This window comes from Gopherus evgoodei, chromosome 1 (assembly GCF_007399415.2).
Source record: "Gopherus evgoodei ecotype Sinaloan lineage chromosome 1, rGopEvg1_v1.p, whole genome shotgun sequence".
NCBI lineage: Eukaryota > Metazoa > Chordata > Testudines > Testudinidae > Gopherus > Gopherus evgoodei.
In genome coordinates, this window is record NC_044322.1 from 276,625,435 (window position 1) to 276,642,686 (window position 17,252).

General features: G+C 41.4%; 3 protein-coding genes and 1 long non-coding RNA gene across 4 annotated transcripts; 2 read left to right on the forward strand and 2 right to left on the reverse strand.

The window, feature by feature from the left end:
* Positions 1 to 4,551: 4,551 nt before the first annotated feature.
* Positions 4,552 to 5,413, reverse strand: LOC115644261 (histone H2B 8). Its single transcript, XM_030548379.1, has one exon. The coding sequence runs from the start codon at positions 5,375 to 5,377 to the stop codon at positions 4,997 to 4,999; it is 381 nt and encodes a 126-aa protein (XP_030404239.1). The 5' UTR covers positions 5,378 to 5,413; the 3' UTR covers positions 4,552 to 4,996.
* Positions 5,414 to 5,641: 228 nt separating this feature from the next.
* Positions 5,642 to 6,324, forward strand: LOC115644254 (histone H2A.J). The gene has a single exon (XM_030548372.1). The coding sequence runs from the start codon at positions 5,720 to 5,722 to the stop codon at positions 6,107 to 6,109; it is 390 nt and encodes a 129-aa protein (XP_030404232.1). The 5' UTR covers positions 5,642 to 5,719; the 3' UTR covers positions 6,110 to 6,324.
* A 443-nt stretch (positions 6,325 to 6,767) lies between these two features.
* On the reverse strand, positions 6,768 to 7,709 carry LOC115644154 (histone H1-like). The gene has a single exon (XM_030548273.1). The coding sequence runs from the start codon at positions 7,654 to 7,656 to the stop codon at positions 6,994 to 6,996; it is 663 nt and encodes a 220-aa protein (XP_030404133.1). The 5' UTR covers positions 7,657 to 7,709; the 3' UTR covers positions 6,768 to 6,993.
* Positions 7,710 to 10,072: 2,363 nt separating this feature from the next.
* On the forward strand, positions 10,073 to 11,746 carry LOC115644273. The gene is made up of 2 exons (XR_003998466.1): positions 10,073 to 10,429; positions 10,861 to 11,746. It is a non-coding gene; the product is annotated as an uncharacterized LOC115644273 (long non-coding RNA).
* Positions 11,747 to 17,252: the final 5,506 nt, after the last annotated feature.

Here is a 17,252-nt window from a genome sequence, read left to right on the forward strand (position 1 = left end):
GCAAAGGGCACTCCCACACAGACTATCTGAGGTTGTAGCCACCAGCTGAGGGACTTAAGAATCAGGGGTGGGAGGGTAACCAATCTGTCCAGAGAGTCCTGGCTGAGCCTGTATATCTTCACCAACCAACCCTGGAGGGGATGAAGACACAATCTGGTTCCTGAACTCCAGAGAAAGACTGTGGATGGACCCCTCCTGTTGTTTCTGCCTCTCCATCAATTACAGTCCTGTCTAGGAGGCCCTGAATAGAAGCAGGGTGGGGGGGAGCTGGGGCTTGAAGGACTTTCTCTAGGGGGTAGGTGTGTGAATTCCCAGAGGCTTGAGGGTTGCTCATGAGTGCAGTCTTGAGTCCATCTTGTCAGCAAATAGCTCCACATGGTCAAATAGAAGGTCCTGTATTGTATTCTGGACCTCTGCTGGGAGTCCCGACATGTTGCCATGAGATACGTCTCATTGTAATAGCCATAGTCCGGGACTATATAGGAGAAGAAGAAATGGTGCAAGATGTTATCCATTATGCATGTGGCACTCTGCTATCAGGAGTGTCGACTGAAAAGTGGATCCCAGCTCTCTAGACTGGACAAGCATTGAAGGGATTGACCATTACATGAGAAATATCTTATTACACTGGACATGAATTTAATAAGCATAGTTTCCAGATTGTATTTAATATTTTTCTTTTAGCTGTAGCCTGGTGTTTTCAATCATTTTACTTACATCCATTTTGAATCATTTTCTTAAACTGAATTAAATAAACTTATATTTAGCTTTACTATGGACATGTCCAAGTGCCTTGCACTAAAGACAGTGCTGAACTGAAGGGAGAGCGTTGAGCTGGGGTACATAGAGACAGCAGATCCGTGTACATTGTGGGTGCCCAGAAGAAAAGGGATTGGGTACTGATATGTAACAAGGTTGGCTGTGCTAATTGCTAGCCTGCAGAGGAAAAGAGCCGGATTCAACACAGAGCCAGGGAGTGCAGTGCTTATGCTGCCATCTGCCCATTGGGCTAGCAGAGCTGGGAGGATTTTCCGCTGTTGAGCACAGACAAGGCTCTCTTACGCTGTAACTAGGCGGTAGTGATTCATCCTGTACATTTCGGTTAACCCCTGAAGTGTGACAGTGCCCAAAAGCCTGCTAACGTTTTTCTAGATATATTTTACCACTGTGAATGTGTCATTTACAAGGCTCTCTCTCAGTCAGACGAAAACAACCAAACCGCCTAGACCAGCAGATACTCAACAGCGACGTGGGGGGAGGGGTAAGAGCGAGGGGGAACACGTCATTCATATATTCAGAAGTGACAGGAAAAACTGTCAAGAGAATGGGACACCAGTCAAGCACTTTTGGTTTGGATTATTTTATTTTTATTTTTCAGATTAGCCCGCTCTGATTAAATTTTAGAAATGGCGATGGTAAAACACAGAATGCAATGAAAGGAAGATGGTGTGTCAAGAAATCTGATTGGTCGGATTTTGCTGCAGAATTCTAATTTCTGAAACAAAGGTGCATTAAAACAACAACAAAGCAGCAACAGCTAGTGTGAAGAAAGGTCACCAAACATCGTTTCGCTAGTAGAAATTGATCCTCCTTTTGTGCGTGTATATATATTTACATTTACTCCAAGAAATCTGCCACGGCACTTCTCAATCGATTTAAGCACAGAGTATGTGCAGACAAATCCTTTGCTAATACTAGGGCGGGTCATAATCTCAGCTAGCAACACGAATAAGACAGGCATCATTTTTTAAAAAGTGTATTTTACAGAATATAGCTAATTGCTCTACTAGAGGAAGCATGAACATATGCTGGGAATTTCAAGTCACCACCTGGTAAAATTGTGTTCTTAGACGATCAACCGGAAATGGGGGAAGGGGTACGGTGGGTGTAACAGAAAATGCATCCTGAAAGCAGTTCTTGTATGAGCAACCCCCAAGTCTAAAGGCATATGTGAGTTTCCACTGAAATTATGACGCTGGACTTGATATTGATTTTCGAACTCCTAAATGGGGCATTGATTTCTCTGAAATCTATTTTTGAGTTTATTGCATGCCTTGGAAAATCTCAGCCCAGTTGCATATAGAATGGAAGCGGGGGAGGGAATTGCGCCAAAAATTACCATCTTTACCTCGGGTCAGATTTCAGAGGATACGGGTAGCATCATGAAGCGCGACTATGATTATTTTGTATTTTCACGTCTGGTGGTCGCAGGTAAAGCTTTGTGAAAAGACCCGGCAAAGCACCACAGCACAGTGCAGACTGTGAGGGATAATATCCTGGCGTACCGTGGCGGCATGAAGCGTTATCTCGTGACTTATCTAGGAAGAGATCCGCGATAGTTTTCATGGACCTACACTGAAGCTGAACTCGCCCAGCAAAAGACATGGATTTGGGCTGTGTTCTGAAAGGGCAGGAGGACATTTTATACGCATTCGGTGGTTAAATCTACATTATGAATAACATACTTGCAACACAAATCCTCTTTCCGGAATCACACAAACATGCACCAGAAGAGCTGATTCTCTATTTTAAACGTATACTATTTTGTAAAAGCCTCACAGAGTATACTGAAATGTAGAGGGAATCACCTAATATGAAAAAGCTGCCAATAATTACAATATTAGGCAAAAGATTTAGATTTTATTAGTGTCTCATTCACACACACGTGGTTTCAGAAAAAAAAACCCATGTTTTTGTTTGGTTTTAATAGAATATGAAATACCCGTTACATTTTACTTTTCATGAGGAAAGGGCCAGGGATGTATTCCTTATAAATTATGCACATATGGTCCTAAAAACAAAGTGTAGCCACTTTTTGTAAGTGCTAAATTCGAAAGAAATAAAAAGCTGGAAAAGAGTGTCAGCTCACATTAATTATATTCTGTAGATATTGAACTGCACAGGTTGAAAACCAGTAACCTAAAGATATGAACATTCTTAAGATGGGTTCTAAGACATAAGGCATTTTTGCTCTGGTTGAAAGATAGTATTTTATTCATTGCGGGTCAGCGTACGTATGGGAACGGGGGAAAGTGAAAAATTCATGCTTTGAAAATTAATCATGATTTCAAGAGGAGGTCTAGAGATAGATACTGCAAGCAGCAAGTCATTAGTACAGTCATTTTGTGCTTCTAACTCTTGGCTTTGTGGGGCTGAATTAGCTAACTGAAATGTGGAAAGTAAAAAAAATGCTGTTAGGTTATTTATGATTATTTCACTTACCAACCGTTATTCCACTGAAAATGTGAGTGGTCAAAGTAACCTGCAAGTTTTAATTGATTGTTCCTTATATCATGTCAAAAACTGTTAAATCTTTCTGGCATAACTTGAACCAAATTAAACATTTATTAATAAAAATGGTCGTTTAGTACTGGCCATTTATGTCTGTAAACGAAACATGCAACTAAATTGTCTATTCCTTAGTAGACCGCCATCTTTTTTATTCTCTTATTTTTTTGTATAATCCGTTTAAATATTGAAGCAGAAATACAGCTCCTTTCAATGTAAACGTGGTGGCTCTTAAAAGAGCCTTTGGGTTTTTTAGTTGGTTGCATGAACTCCTGCCATTAGGAATTTTAAGCTCTCTCCCCACGGATACGCCGGGCTAATTGGATGTCCTTGGGCATGATGGTGACTCTCTTGGCGTGAATAGCGCACAGGTTGGTGTCCTCAAAGAGACCCACCAAATAGGCTTCGCTTGCCTCCTGCAGGGCCATAACAGCCGAGCTCTGAAAGCGCAAATCGGTCTTGAAGTCCTGGGCGATTTCACGCACCAGGCGCTGGAAGGGCAGCTTGCGAATGAGCAGCTCAGTAGATTTCTGGTAGCGGCGGATCTCTCGCAGGGCCACAGTGCCCGGGCGATAACGATGGGGCTTTTTCACTCCCCCAGTGGCAGGCGCACTTTTCCGGGCAGCCTTAGTAGCCAGCTGCTTACGGGGAGCTTTACCCCCAGTAGATTTGCGAGCTGTTTGCTTTGTCCTTGCCATTCTCACTAACTACGAAAAACTCCTTTCAGACAAAGGCAAACAAGACGCGCTGTGTCAAATTCCGGAATATATAACCAAAGTCTCCCTCCTGATTGGCTGTTCGAAAAAGGCAAGCTGCATTGGTCAATTTAAAAAATATTTGAAAAGCCCGCGCTCTGCCGGGAGGGAAAGAATTGACCCTTCCCGCCCTCTTTCTGCCCTCTGCTAGTGCCTATCCCGCCTCTGGCGCCCGCGCCCTCCATCATCTGATTCCACAGAACACGCGCTCCCTCTAGCCCACATGCCTGGATTACGCTCTCATAATTTAATAAAACCCTAGTTTAATGCCTGCTGATTTTTCTCTTGAAAACTCTCGCTCACGCTCAAAAGCGACAGATTTGTGATATGTGATTCCGAATGCCTCCATCCTCCTTACATTTCCCCCCACCACCACCAAACCGCGATTGCGAAAAAGAAAAATCATACCGCATATGCCGGAAGTTTGGTGGGGGAATTCCATACCATTTTATAGTACACTTTGGGGTTACCTACAACCCTTCTCCTCTCAACACTCACAAAATAAGAGACATACTTTTATTACGGATTTAATAGAAATTGAATTTTATAGTAATACTCTCCTGTTAGTGTTTTACTTTCCCGAAAACCAAGATGCATACATGAACTCAACCAGGAATTATTTAAGTAAAAACCCAACAAGGTGCTTTGAATATAAAGCATGCAAACTGACATACTCATGTTTTATTCGAATGCTTCCAAGCATATATGTTTAAGAGTTGAGGCGAGAAACTTTGATCAAAATAAAGATTTTAGACTTCGCAAACGATTGAAATTTAAATGTTTAGTGTACATTTCCTACTAACAAAAGATTTGATTTAGACTTTTAAAACGTGTTTTCTCTGGAGAACAATCACACTTACCCTAAACAGGGAAAACAAGTGTTTTGAGCTCTGTTATTGAAAACGTGGGTGGCTCTTAAAAGAGCCTTTGGGTTTTGTGTTCCTTGATAGAATCTACTTAGAGCTGGTGTACTTGGTAACAGCCTTAGTGCCCTCAGACACCGCGTGTTTGGCTAACTCGCCCGGCAGCAGCAGTCTTACAGCTGTTTGAATCTCTCTGGAAGTGATGGTCGAGCGCTTGTTGTAATGGGCCAGACGAGACGCCTCCCCTGCGATACGCTCAAAAATGTCGTTCACAAACGAGTTCATAATACCCATAGCCTTAGAAGAAATACCAGTGTCTGGGTGAACTTGCTTCAGTACTTTATATACGTAGATAGAATAACTTTCCTTTCTTGTCTTTCTACGCTTCTTATCGCCTTTCTTCTGAGTCTTAGTAACAGCTTTTTTAGACCCTTTCTTAGGCGCTGGAGCAGATTTCGCAGGCTCAGGCATATTGAGATTTGTTGCTTGCTCTAAAAAGACAGAAACAACGTAAATATAATGGCGGCCACCCCCTTATTTATAGGGACCTTATGCAAATGAGACGCTTGTAATCTTTCATTTTTTATTGGACCTTAGCTAAAGGACACGTCATGGACCATAAACCCTATACCCAATTGGTCAAAATAAAATCCTCATCACTATTGGTTGGAAATACAATGAAAAATTTCAACCAATCATGAATCAGTTTCTGTACCACAAAGAAGGGATAAAAAGCCAGGATTCGGGCGGGGCGTTAATAGCTCCAGTTTTTGCTTTTTAAAAAGTGTTTTGGTTTTGTGAACTAGAGATTCAATGTCGGGACGAGGAAAGCAAGGAGGTAAAGTGAGGGCAAAGGCTAAGTCTCGTTCTTCGCGAGCAGGGTTACAGTTTCCTGTAGGTCGTGTGCATCGTCTTCTCCGCAAAGGTAATTATGCTGAGCGGGTGGGGGCTGGTGCCCCGGTCTATATGGCCGCGGTGCTGGAGTATCTGACCGCTGAAATACTGGAGCTAGCTGGCAACGCTGCGCGAGATAACAAGAAAACCAGGATTATCCCCCGTCATCTGCAGCTCGCCATCCGTAACGACGAGGAGCTCAACAAACTGCTGGGGAAAGTCACTATTGCTCAAGGTGGTGTTCTGCCCAACATCCAGGCTGTGCTACTGCCTAAAAAAACTGAGAGCCATAAAGCGAAGAGCAAGTAAAAATAACGGTCTATTAAATCAACCCAAAGGCTCTTTTCAGAGCCACCCACAATAACAAAAAAGAGTTGAGTTTCTAATACACGAACAATTTTCAGCTTTAGAAAAAAAGATCTGCGTGTCGCTTAAATCTTGGTTTGCTTTTTCTTAAGTGAAATAATTTTTGCTGAGTGATTTGGTAGAAACTAGCTTTAGTTTTATTCATAAAAATTCATCTACTGTGTTCTTATTCTGAATAAACTAGGGCTAAAAATTTTCATTAGTACATTATAGGCGGAAATATAGCTAAAAGTTCAATTTTAGAAAAATCCTTTAATTTTAAAACATTACACCAGAATATTTAATTTGTACTGGTAAATGGAGTGAATTTATTTAAGTCAAAGAAACGCAGGGGTGGAAGGGAAAGAGGGGCGTCATGGACCAGACCAACCCTCGTAAAACGCGGGTTTTTCAAATTATCCAATTGCTAAAAAGCGCGGACTTTTCACATTTTCCCCAATCCCCGCGAAACAACTATTCTTCGCCCTGCTTAACCGGTGATACACTCTCAATAGCTAGGCAAAATAAACCGAGGGCATTCTAAATTGCTAGCAGGAAGAGCTCTAATAACAAAATCTAAATGTCTAGAATCGCTGCGGAGCATAGTTTAAAAAAAAATACATTTTTCTAAATTGTTTCTGGTTCAGAGATATTAAATTTCTTAAACTATACAGAAAGAGGTTTTGGAATGTTATAAAAGGTGAAAACTGTTAGGGCAGGTCCTCCACCAAGCAACCTTTGATGCACAGTATACTAGGTGTTTCAGCTCCTTGGGGAAGGGATGGGTGGCTCTTAAAAGAGCCGTTGGGTTTGTTTGCACGAGATTCTAATTTTCTCTTCAAACAGCTTTACTTCTTCTTAGGCGCTGCCTTCTTAGCCTTTCCTGCTTTGGGTTTGGTCGGCTTGGGCTTGGCAGCCTTGGGCTTCACCGCCTTGGCCTTAGCCGGGCTCTTGGCTGCCTTTTTGGGCTTGGCGGGTTTGGCCTTTTTCGGGCTCTTGGCCGTTTTCTTGGCCGCGGAAGCCGCTGGTTTCTTGGCTTTTTTCGGGCTCTTTTTCACGGCCGCAGCCTTTTTGGGCTTTTTAGCGGCGCTGGCGGGTTTCTTGGCAGCTGGTTTCTTCGGCTTTGCTGCTGGCTTTTTCTTGGGAGCCTTTTCCTTGATCTCACCCGGCTTCTTGTTGAGTTTGAAGGAACCAGAGGCACCAGTACCTTTAGTCTGTACCAAAATACCTTTGCTCACCAGGCTTTTCAGACCCAGCTTAATACGACTATTGTTCTTTTCTACATCGTACCCGCCAGCTGCCAAAACTTTCTTAAGAGCAGCCAAAGAGAGCCCTTTGCGCTCCTTAGAGACTGAAACTGCCTTAGTGATCAGCTCGGTCACGCTGGGGCCTGAGGGCTTCCGGAGTTTCGAACCCCCAGCCGCCTTCTTTGCCTTTTTGGCTGGAGCCTTAGAGGCTGGAGCAGGGGCAGCTGCTGCTGCTGCTGCAACTACAGGTGCAGTTTCAGACATGGTCACAGACACGTTACAAATAGGAAAAACATAAACTGAAGCGAACTAGTCTGATGCCTGTTATTTATAGGGAGGGGTCACTGTCTGATTGGTGCATTAAAGAGCCCGCCCAGCTGCAATCCAGAAAGGGCTCTTTTCTCCTCTCTCATTTTGTGTTTCTTCGGACTCAATAAAGTGTATTTTTTGCACAATATTCGCCACCAAACTGTCCCTTTTCTCAGAGATATGAATTTGAAACAGGGTATTTTCATCCGTTAGTGTTTCCTTCAGAAAATAATTAAATTCCATTAAAGAAAAGATTATAAACCCTGAGTACTTAAGCTGCATGGACCTCGAGAGAGAGAACATTGTTTTTCTTTGTAAATTAAAAATTTCCCTTTGACAAAACAACCAGAAAAATAATGTAATGTTATTCCTTTGACGGTCTTCTTCTATTTAGGAAAGAAAGGGAGTGATTTGTATCAATGAATTTGTTATAAACCAATTTCAAACAGAAAGAGGTAGCACACCCTCCTACAATAAACTGGCGCTCGGCTGAACAAGGCGTATGCTTCGAAACTTAAAGAAATATTACTATTGTCATTTTTACCATTTAAATTATGATTTCGGGACAACACTGGAGCTGTATTTTTAAATAATAAAAGGTAACCGTAACTTTATTAGCAAGAGCCCGAGCTGATATGAAATGCCAGGGTTGAAACGACGTTACAACCTGCTTAGTCTGAGTTAATTCAGAATTAATGAGAAACAACACTTATATGAATTCTATTTAAAGTCTTGATTGGAAATTTATTTTCTCTCTCTTTCGATATGATTTAAGGAGCATTCCGTTTTTTGAGGATGGGGGGAGTGGGTTTTTTGGTGTTGTTTTATTTGTTTTTCCTCGACCTTGTTAATAGTGAATGGTTCTTAAGATTTCTTTGTGATTTCAAAGCTATTGGGCTGATCTGAGACAGCGAGGAGTTTGAATTCTTAATTCTGATTGGGTAGTTTGAAAAGCCCGCGCTTTGAAATGGAGAGTCTAGAATTCCGGATTGGGATCACATGGTCAGATTATTTTTCCCCCACCGATAGAAGCACTGCAGTACCCCTTTTGAGATCTGTAAACCTACATACATCTCTGATTTTCATACTCAGTCTTCACTAAATTCACCACCACTTGGTAAATCTTCTCTTACTAACAGATTAAATGTACTTAACATTTTCAGAGCCACTCATCTGTTTTTAATTAAATTTAATCAACATATTTTTTTAAAATAAATGGAATATTTATAGACAAAAACCTGGTCTTATCCAGCACAATTTACATTACAGTTTTCAGATTAGGTCATTCAGCAACAATAAAGCTTGTTTCCAGTGAGATAAACACTGTATACAAAAAAGGTTTCTTTTCTTTCTGAACAACTTTTGAAAATGGACAGGTTCCCTTTCTCTTTAACCCTGAGGATCATTTTTATAGTTCATTTTCCATTTATTTCTTCATATTGATTCCAATGGTCAGACTGACCAGCACTGAATAAGGAATCCATTCAGTACTAAGCAGAAACAAGTGACTGGATTGTTTTACAGCGACTATTCAAATAATTGATCATTCATTTTCATAATGATTAGTTGCATGCTCATTCTTTGGATTAAAATTATGTTTTCATCTAGTTTGCCAGTAAGAGAAAATGTACTGACTACTGAACAGGCCTTTTTATATTTATACTTTTTATTTACAATAAGAAATCTGTTTTATTTAATAGAGTCATAGGTTCTAAGACCAGAAGGGAACATTGTGGTCATCTAGTTTCACTTCCTGTATAACACAGGCCCATTGAACTTCCCCAAAATAATCCCTAGATCATATCTTTTAGGAGAAAAAAATACAATCTAGATTTAAATTTGTCACTGATGGAGAATCCACCATTACTCTTGTTAAATTGATCTAATGATTAATTACTCTCATGATTTAAAATGTAACCCTTATTTCCAGACTGAATTTATCTAGCTTCAACTTCCAGCCATTGGCTTGTTACACCCTTCTCTGATAGACTGAAAAGCCCATTATTAAATATTTGTTCCCATGTAGGTACTTATAGACCGTAATCAAGCCACCCCTTAACTTTTCTCTTTGTTAAACTAAACAGATTGAGCTTCTTGAATCTATCACTCACTCCCTGGCATATTTTCTAATCTTTAAATGTTAAAACATGCCTAACTTGAGTATAATGCAAAATAAAAATGTAACTACAGACAGTTTAAATTTGTGGTATTGGTAAAATTAGAATTTTTACCCATTTTCTTTAAAACACTGACTTTTAAGTTCAGATATACAACTTTTGGTTAAAATGAATCTCTCTGGATAGCCTTTCCATAATTATTAAATAGAACTAGATTTTATATCTGAGTAGTTCTATGTACAACTATATGTATATGAAGGCAAGAGTCTTTGTGTTGTGGACGTTATTACCAAAATGATTTAAACCTTCAATTCCGTACAGTGTGTATCCCTGGCGCTTTAAGGCAGCCATAGACCACTTCCATGGCCGTCACGGGGGGGGGGGGTGTTGTTTTCTTTTCTTGGCGCGCTCTGAATGTAGGTGACTGACTGCATCCTGAATGAAAACCTTGAGCACCCCCCCGGGTCTCTTCATAGATCATTCGCGTAGCTAGAGACAATAGTAATACCGTGAATGCTCCCTCTAAGCACCTTTCTAAGGCATTTAGCTGCTCCTTTTCCAACTCCCGAACTAATTTTACCACGACCAGACCGTGTGAATCAAAATACAAAGTGAGTTATAATTTGTTTGTACACAACTATCAAAATACACAGAAAAATCCTTAATGCGTATAAGCCTGCAATGCCTCTCTTTATATTCCTTGAATTCAGACCTGATTAAAAACCAAAGGAGACAGGCAGGTTATTGGCACTGTTCCTTGGGCTGCTTCTCCCCCACCCTCCAACATTCCGTTGTGTCTGGGTCAGTTTAGACTCCACCAAACGTGCAATAAACTCAAAGTTCACATTTCTGGAATAGTTTAAGAGAAAATAATGTCCAATTTAGGATATTGAAACCTATGATTATTATAACTGCAATGGAAATCCATTGCCGACAATACTAGATGTCTCGGTAAGACACTATTTAACACACGAACTGGTTTCAAACAGTTTGTATTATAGTAACTCGTTGTTGTTTCTCCCTCTTTTCTCGTTTTCTGGAGGACTGATGAAGCTGTTTTACAAGCCGACCAACTGATAATGTATACTTGCTCGCCCCTTCTCTCTAAAACATTTTGTTGGCGGTGCTGACGTTTCCACATAGTTGAAATGGACCAATACAGGATACAGCGCGAAGGCAGCATTTCTCCTGAAGTGAATAGTCCTGGTGAGATGAACCGATCTGATTTACATAATTGTACCACTCTTATTCATCTCTTTGGAATCTGCAGCAAATTCTGACCAATCAGCTTCTGACACATAATATTCTACTTCTGTTTTCTCGTCAGCGTTCGCCGCCATTTTCCAAAGCTGCAACATGGAGAATTAATATATGTATTCAAAAGATCAGGAGTACTCACGTGTTCCAGGAGGCTATATTGTTTTCATCCGCTCAAAAATACTCAGATTCTGAATGCCTGGTATTTTTTTCTGTATTAACAATATATTTTCAGTGCTTGCAGAGTGACTTCCTGCTAAAAAAAAAAAGGGGGGGGCTTTGTTTCACCTCTCCTTTTTTCCCGCCCCCTGCCTGGCGCCGTACAAGCGAAACAACTATACCTGATACATCTGATGTGGGAAAGGGTGAGACTATCCATTAATTATATTTAAATCAGGAAAAAACAGCATGAAACTATCAGAACGCTGACTTTCAAGCCCAATATGTATGTCCTATCATATCAAAACCAGATGATTCTACGTTTTTTGCGTTTGTCTCAATTCTGTTTCAATTCCACCCTGTCAGTAACCAGGACAAAAAGAATGGAAAGCCACAGGACACGCATGTCCAGTTAATTGTCCCTACATAATGTTTTATATATGGATTTTTGTTGGCTATTTATTGCAGCTGATCAGTTGTTTGCAGTCAAATAAAGGTGTTTGCTTGCAGTACTATATTTCTCTCTTTGCATTATCATTGTTCCATAATCTCTCTCACCCAAAAACATAACAATTCATAATATTACAGTCAAGATTATGAAAAGAAAGTCATTGCATAAGTCAAACCAACACCAGAAACACACATTTCATGGCTCAACTTCATTCATCTCTTATATCACTGGACCGAGCAAGACTGGTGTGCAAATTATCTCTGATTAGGTTTGCTTGCCTACTGCTGACAGACTTCACAATATCCAGTGACATTTCTTGTCTATCCAGCTGTGTATATTTTGCAATGAGAGTCCAAACACTACATCAATCCATTGTCTGTTAAACACTTCATGCTTGCTTTCACAAATGCTAAGTAGAATATTAAAGGAAAACCTCTCTGATGCCCTAATTTCTGAACTTCCATCATTGTAATGTTGGAAACCCCGCTTTACTTTAAGCTCCCAGTGCGTGCTCTGCCTTCCTGTGTCTTCTGAGTTTATAATTCAACTGCTGCTAGTCAGGGTCTGTGTATTTAAGATAATGGTTTTCATGCCTTAGGGAAACAAGGTATGGCAACCCTCTCCACCTGATTACCTCCTTTAATGGCAATCCGCTTACAGTTTTGATGGACAGGTCTGGGTTCTTTTGGATCCCGCCATCCACTCAGCAGGGTGGATCTTTTTTCTTTTTTGCTATGAAATTATTTGGTGGTGCCTCCACCCCACTCGCTCCCTCCTGGCAGGGTCACCAGGGCAGCTTGGGCGGAAAATTCTAACTACAGAGTAATCCCATTTACCTGTCAGATAGTTGGAGACTTCCAAGAAATAACTCAACACATAAAATATATTCAACACAATAATTATATTAAACAGGCAACATATACAACATAACAGGGTGAAACAGTATTTTTAGGGTCACTGGTGCCCACTCTGAAAATACCCATGACTTGATGTAACAAGTGTACAATTAGTGTCCTGTTGGTACGCGTACTTTGCTGGGGTCCTTGATGACCTATAAAATTCTCTGCAGTGGTTTAGCAGTGTGGCTGACTGGGTTCAGTACAGCCCAAAGGATTGACAAGTGGGAGGAGGTGGTGAATCCCTCCACAGGTGTAAAAAAACAGTAGTTTATAAAATCCTCAAACCCTTACTCCTTGGCTTGAGGACACAGTTCAGGGAGTAGGGGGTCCCCAAAACAAATTCCCTAACTAACTAAAAGTTGGTGCACTCATGAACTCCATGCATGACCTTCAGTTTTGAAGATGATGCTGGACTCCTTAGTCACTGCAGAATGGCTGCTGTCTGCTGACAGGGATCCTCCTCAGGCAGGAATCAGACTGCGTTGGTCCCAGGATTTCCTCTCATCACAAAGGGGTGCAGGGCTCAAGGTGTAGGTTATACAACTACTCTAACATCCAAAATGTAGCCTCCTAGCCCAGCCTCCAGTCACACACTCAGCAGGCAGCAGCCCTGGACTAGCGGCGCTGACCATGTGGGGACTGGTCTCACCAGGGGAGCTGGAGGTGAACCTAGCCTGGCTGGGGAAATTTCTCAGCAAACGTAATAATTGGGAATCATCCATTGGGAAGGAAAACCCAGCTGAGGGATCTGCAGTCAGGTCCCTAGAAGCCAGTTCTCAGGGGGAATCCTGCTTGCAGGCCTGTGACTCACCAGCTCCGCACACAGCCAGTCCAGCCCTTGCCCTGGCTGGCTCCAGCCTCTCCACAAAAAATGGCTTCTCTCCTCTCCTGAACTCCCTGGGAGGGGCATCTCCACTCCCTATTGGTTGCCAGGCCGACTCAGAGTTTGCCTTGGCTCCTCCTCCCAAAGCTGCTTGCAGACAGAGCTCCAGGAATCTATGTAATCTCCTTGGGGGCTACAAAGGGTATGCAGTGTCTCAAAGAATCATGTTTATGGGTACCTATTAATAATTCTGTGGCGTTGAAAGTTCCTCCCTTCCTACTCCTGAAAACTCCTAAAGTTATATGCACTTTGCATACACCCAATACCCAGGAAACAGTCACTATGATCCACTACGCTTCCAACTGCTGAATTAATTAATAGAAATGGTTCATTACTAAGTGGTAGTATTTCTATTAATTAATTCAGCAGTTGGAAGCGTACAGAATGGACATAACCGTTCGATACATAGCTCCTACACAGTTCAAGAACCCAAACAATTCAAGACCAGACTTCAAAGAGAAACTGCTGAGCTTCAGTTCATCTGCAAATTTGACACCATCAGCTCAGGATTAAACAAAGACCGTGAACGGCTTGCCAAATACAAAACCAGTTTCTCCTCCCTTGGTTTTCACACCTCAACTGCTAGAACAGGGCCTCATCCACCCTGATTGAACTAAACTCATTGTCTCTAGCTTGCTTGCATATATATACCTGCCCCTGGAAATTTCCACTACATGCATCTGACGAAGTGGCTATTCACCCACGAAAGCTCATGCTCCAAAACGTCTGTTAGTCTATAAGGTGCCACAGGATTCTCTGCTGCTCCAACAATTCAGATCAGTCACATGATCTTGAGCACATTTCACACCTTGATCATGAGCCCCTGCAACCACTGACATCTGACATAACCACTGAAACAATACAAAAACATGTGCCCTGGACTAATTGACCTCCAATTGCCCCCTAACTAACGGGTAACTATTCAGGGTATCAGAGTGGTAGCCGTATTAGTCTGTATCAACAAAAATAATGAGGAATCCTTATGGCACCTTAGAGACTAACACATTTACAAAAGCTTATGCCCAACTAAATTTGTTAGTCTCTAAGGTGCCACAAGGACTCCTCATTTTTATTCAGGATATGCAGCTTCCACAGGATAATCAGCAATGTCTTTTGCATAATTAGCAGAATTGTCATCTTGGTGGTCTGAAGGCCGAGTGTCAAAGCCACCTCTCCAGAAAGGTAGAGAAAGGTTGTCTTCCCCATTCATCAGTTCTGTAAACCTTTTATTTTATTTAAGAACCAAAATTCTAAGTATTCTAAATTCCACTTGCATGCTTAGGTGGTTTTGAAAATCACTGCGCTTCATGACAACCAGGGATAGAGATAATGGGGTAAATTAGGGGTTACTTCAAGGGGTGCTCCTCCTCCTCAAAAGAATACAAAAAAAAAACAACACCTGCTAACATTTTCTAGTGGTTTTAACTTCCAGTGCAGAGCTACAGGGAAAAATTAAGGTTTCAACCCTTAATAAAATTTATATAATTGGACTCAGATATATTTATTTATATAAATAATTTTTATAACTGAGTTCAGCTATTAACTGATACCAAGGACAAATTTAGAAATATTTTAAACATTATTTCACTATACATTCTATAACACCTCTGCTTACAGAGAGTTTACATGTCCGTAAGTTGTCATTTCCTCTAGAATTCCTTTCTGAGGAGAAAAGGAAGAGGAATGAGAAGAACCACTGAGATGGACAGAACAGCTCACATATCTCAAAGCTACTGCTTCAGGCTTCATTCATAACCATGAGGTGCTCTCTTTCATCAGAGAAAAATCCCATTGAGATAAATAGACTTCTTCACACCCTCCTGAATGTTCTACGATGTAGAATGGTTATACAGCCCCTTCCCCAAGCATTACACCCAGATTTTAGGGAAGGGATTTTGGACCTCCAGCCTCCTCCCACATTCTGCCTTCAGTTAGTACATGCATTTTTCAGCCCATCACCACCACCACCTTCCCTCCTATTCATGGCCCCTTGAAGCTTACTAGGGACATTGAGGGAACAGAAGGGGAGACCTGGTAGCTGAGGAATGGAAAGTCACGCCCAGGTGTGCAACAGAGATCCCGGTAGTGTTTGTGTCACAAATTCAAAATCACTTGGCCCAGGGCTTTCTGAGATACAGCCCATCTCCCCGTCCCCAGCCCCCCCCCCCCCCCAAAAAAAAAAAAAGAAAAGAAAAAAAAATTAGCTGCTTATAAAAGTGCCCCAAAGTGCAGAAAGAAGTCTTTGTCACACCTCTCCTTATTATCGATTACCACCATCCCTCCTCTCCTTTCTGTCTTCAACCCAGTAAGGGGAATGAGGGGCCAGGTAGAGGCCAAAACTGATAGATGAATGGCAGTGAAGTGTTCCCAAGGACAACCTCATTCCCCTCCACCATCCCAGGTGCCCCTCAGTCATGCACCCTCACTATCACCAATTCCCAAAAGACACAAGGAAATTTACTGCCTCAAAACATTGTTAATACAAAGTAAGGTTGACCAGCAGTGCTTTATACCCTTCTAGAATGTCAAATGTACTGACACGTAAACCTTTGAAAACCAGTAAATATTTAACATAATGTAACATAACTGTAACACAAATTAAACATCTGAAAACCAGTCTATTCAGAGTTAAGGGCCACACAAGCCCCACCTTGTAACCTTGACTTTACCTTCTTGAAGTTGGCAATAATCACTAGGAATCTTCTTCTTTCATATGGCAATTTGAAAAACAACATTAAAGTTCAACGCCCAAGTTTGTCATCCATTCTATGGCTTCTCCAGAGATGGACTGAATCAAGGTTGTTCCTCCGAAGAAGGATCTTATAGGGCAGTGGTTCATTAGCAGTTTCATGGTTTGGATGTCTTCTTCAAATTCACATACTGGTCTGTCTTTCAATTTCCATTTATGTAGTAGGTAATAGCAACACGTCATAATAATGAACCCAGACCCACCCATCTAGGAAGATCTTCAATGCTTCCTCCCCTTGTCCTCTCCTTCTTTCGCCCCCGCTGCCCCCCAAGCCACCACTTTAAGTTCAGGAACCTCTTCTGTTTAATGATCACTAGGACTGAATAGTAAGAAATCAACTAAGAAAATATTCTTTCCTTTGACTTGGTAGTAGCCAGTGGAATTAAAATGTCATAGTGACTCAGCAAGGTCTGGTCCATACTAAGAAGACTTGATTGACAAATGACTAACATGTGCCATTTTTAGTGTTGGGTGGTGGTTGTTTGTCCCACAGATTTGTATTACATCCATTATCTCTATACACTAGAACTGTCTTTCACTGAGGTAAAGCTAGCTGTATTCAGTTGGGTGGGGATTAGTTACAGGATGTTACTGCAGCTGCCATTGAGCTTCAAAAAGAGGTGGATGTCTGTCTAGCGGGGATTCTTCCTCTTTGTATCGAGGCCATTCTGTAGAGGAATCTAATGGTGTATTTTTGCTGTGGGGATGCTGGCCGTCTGGTAATATTCATGACAGTCTGATATTGGGCTCAGTCAAATGTATCTGGCAATTCTGGAGAAGCTAAAGTGGTCATATAGGCCTTATCTTTTATAGTATTTAGATTCCTAACTATTTAGGCTCCTGACTTCCATCAGAATCAATGGAAATTAAAGATATTAGACCCCTGAGGATCTAGATCCTACAGAGAAGGGATAGGTAACCTGTGTTTGGCAAGTCCAATTTAAATATGGTGTTTGGCTTAGTGAAGAGAAGCAATAACATTTTCCCCCCACAATACTCGTAGTCTGTCCTCAATGGTAACAGGAAGGTTCAGTGC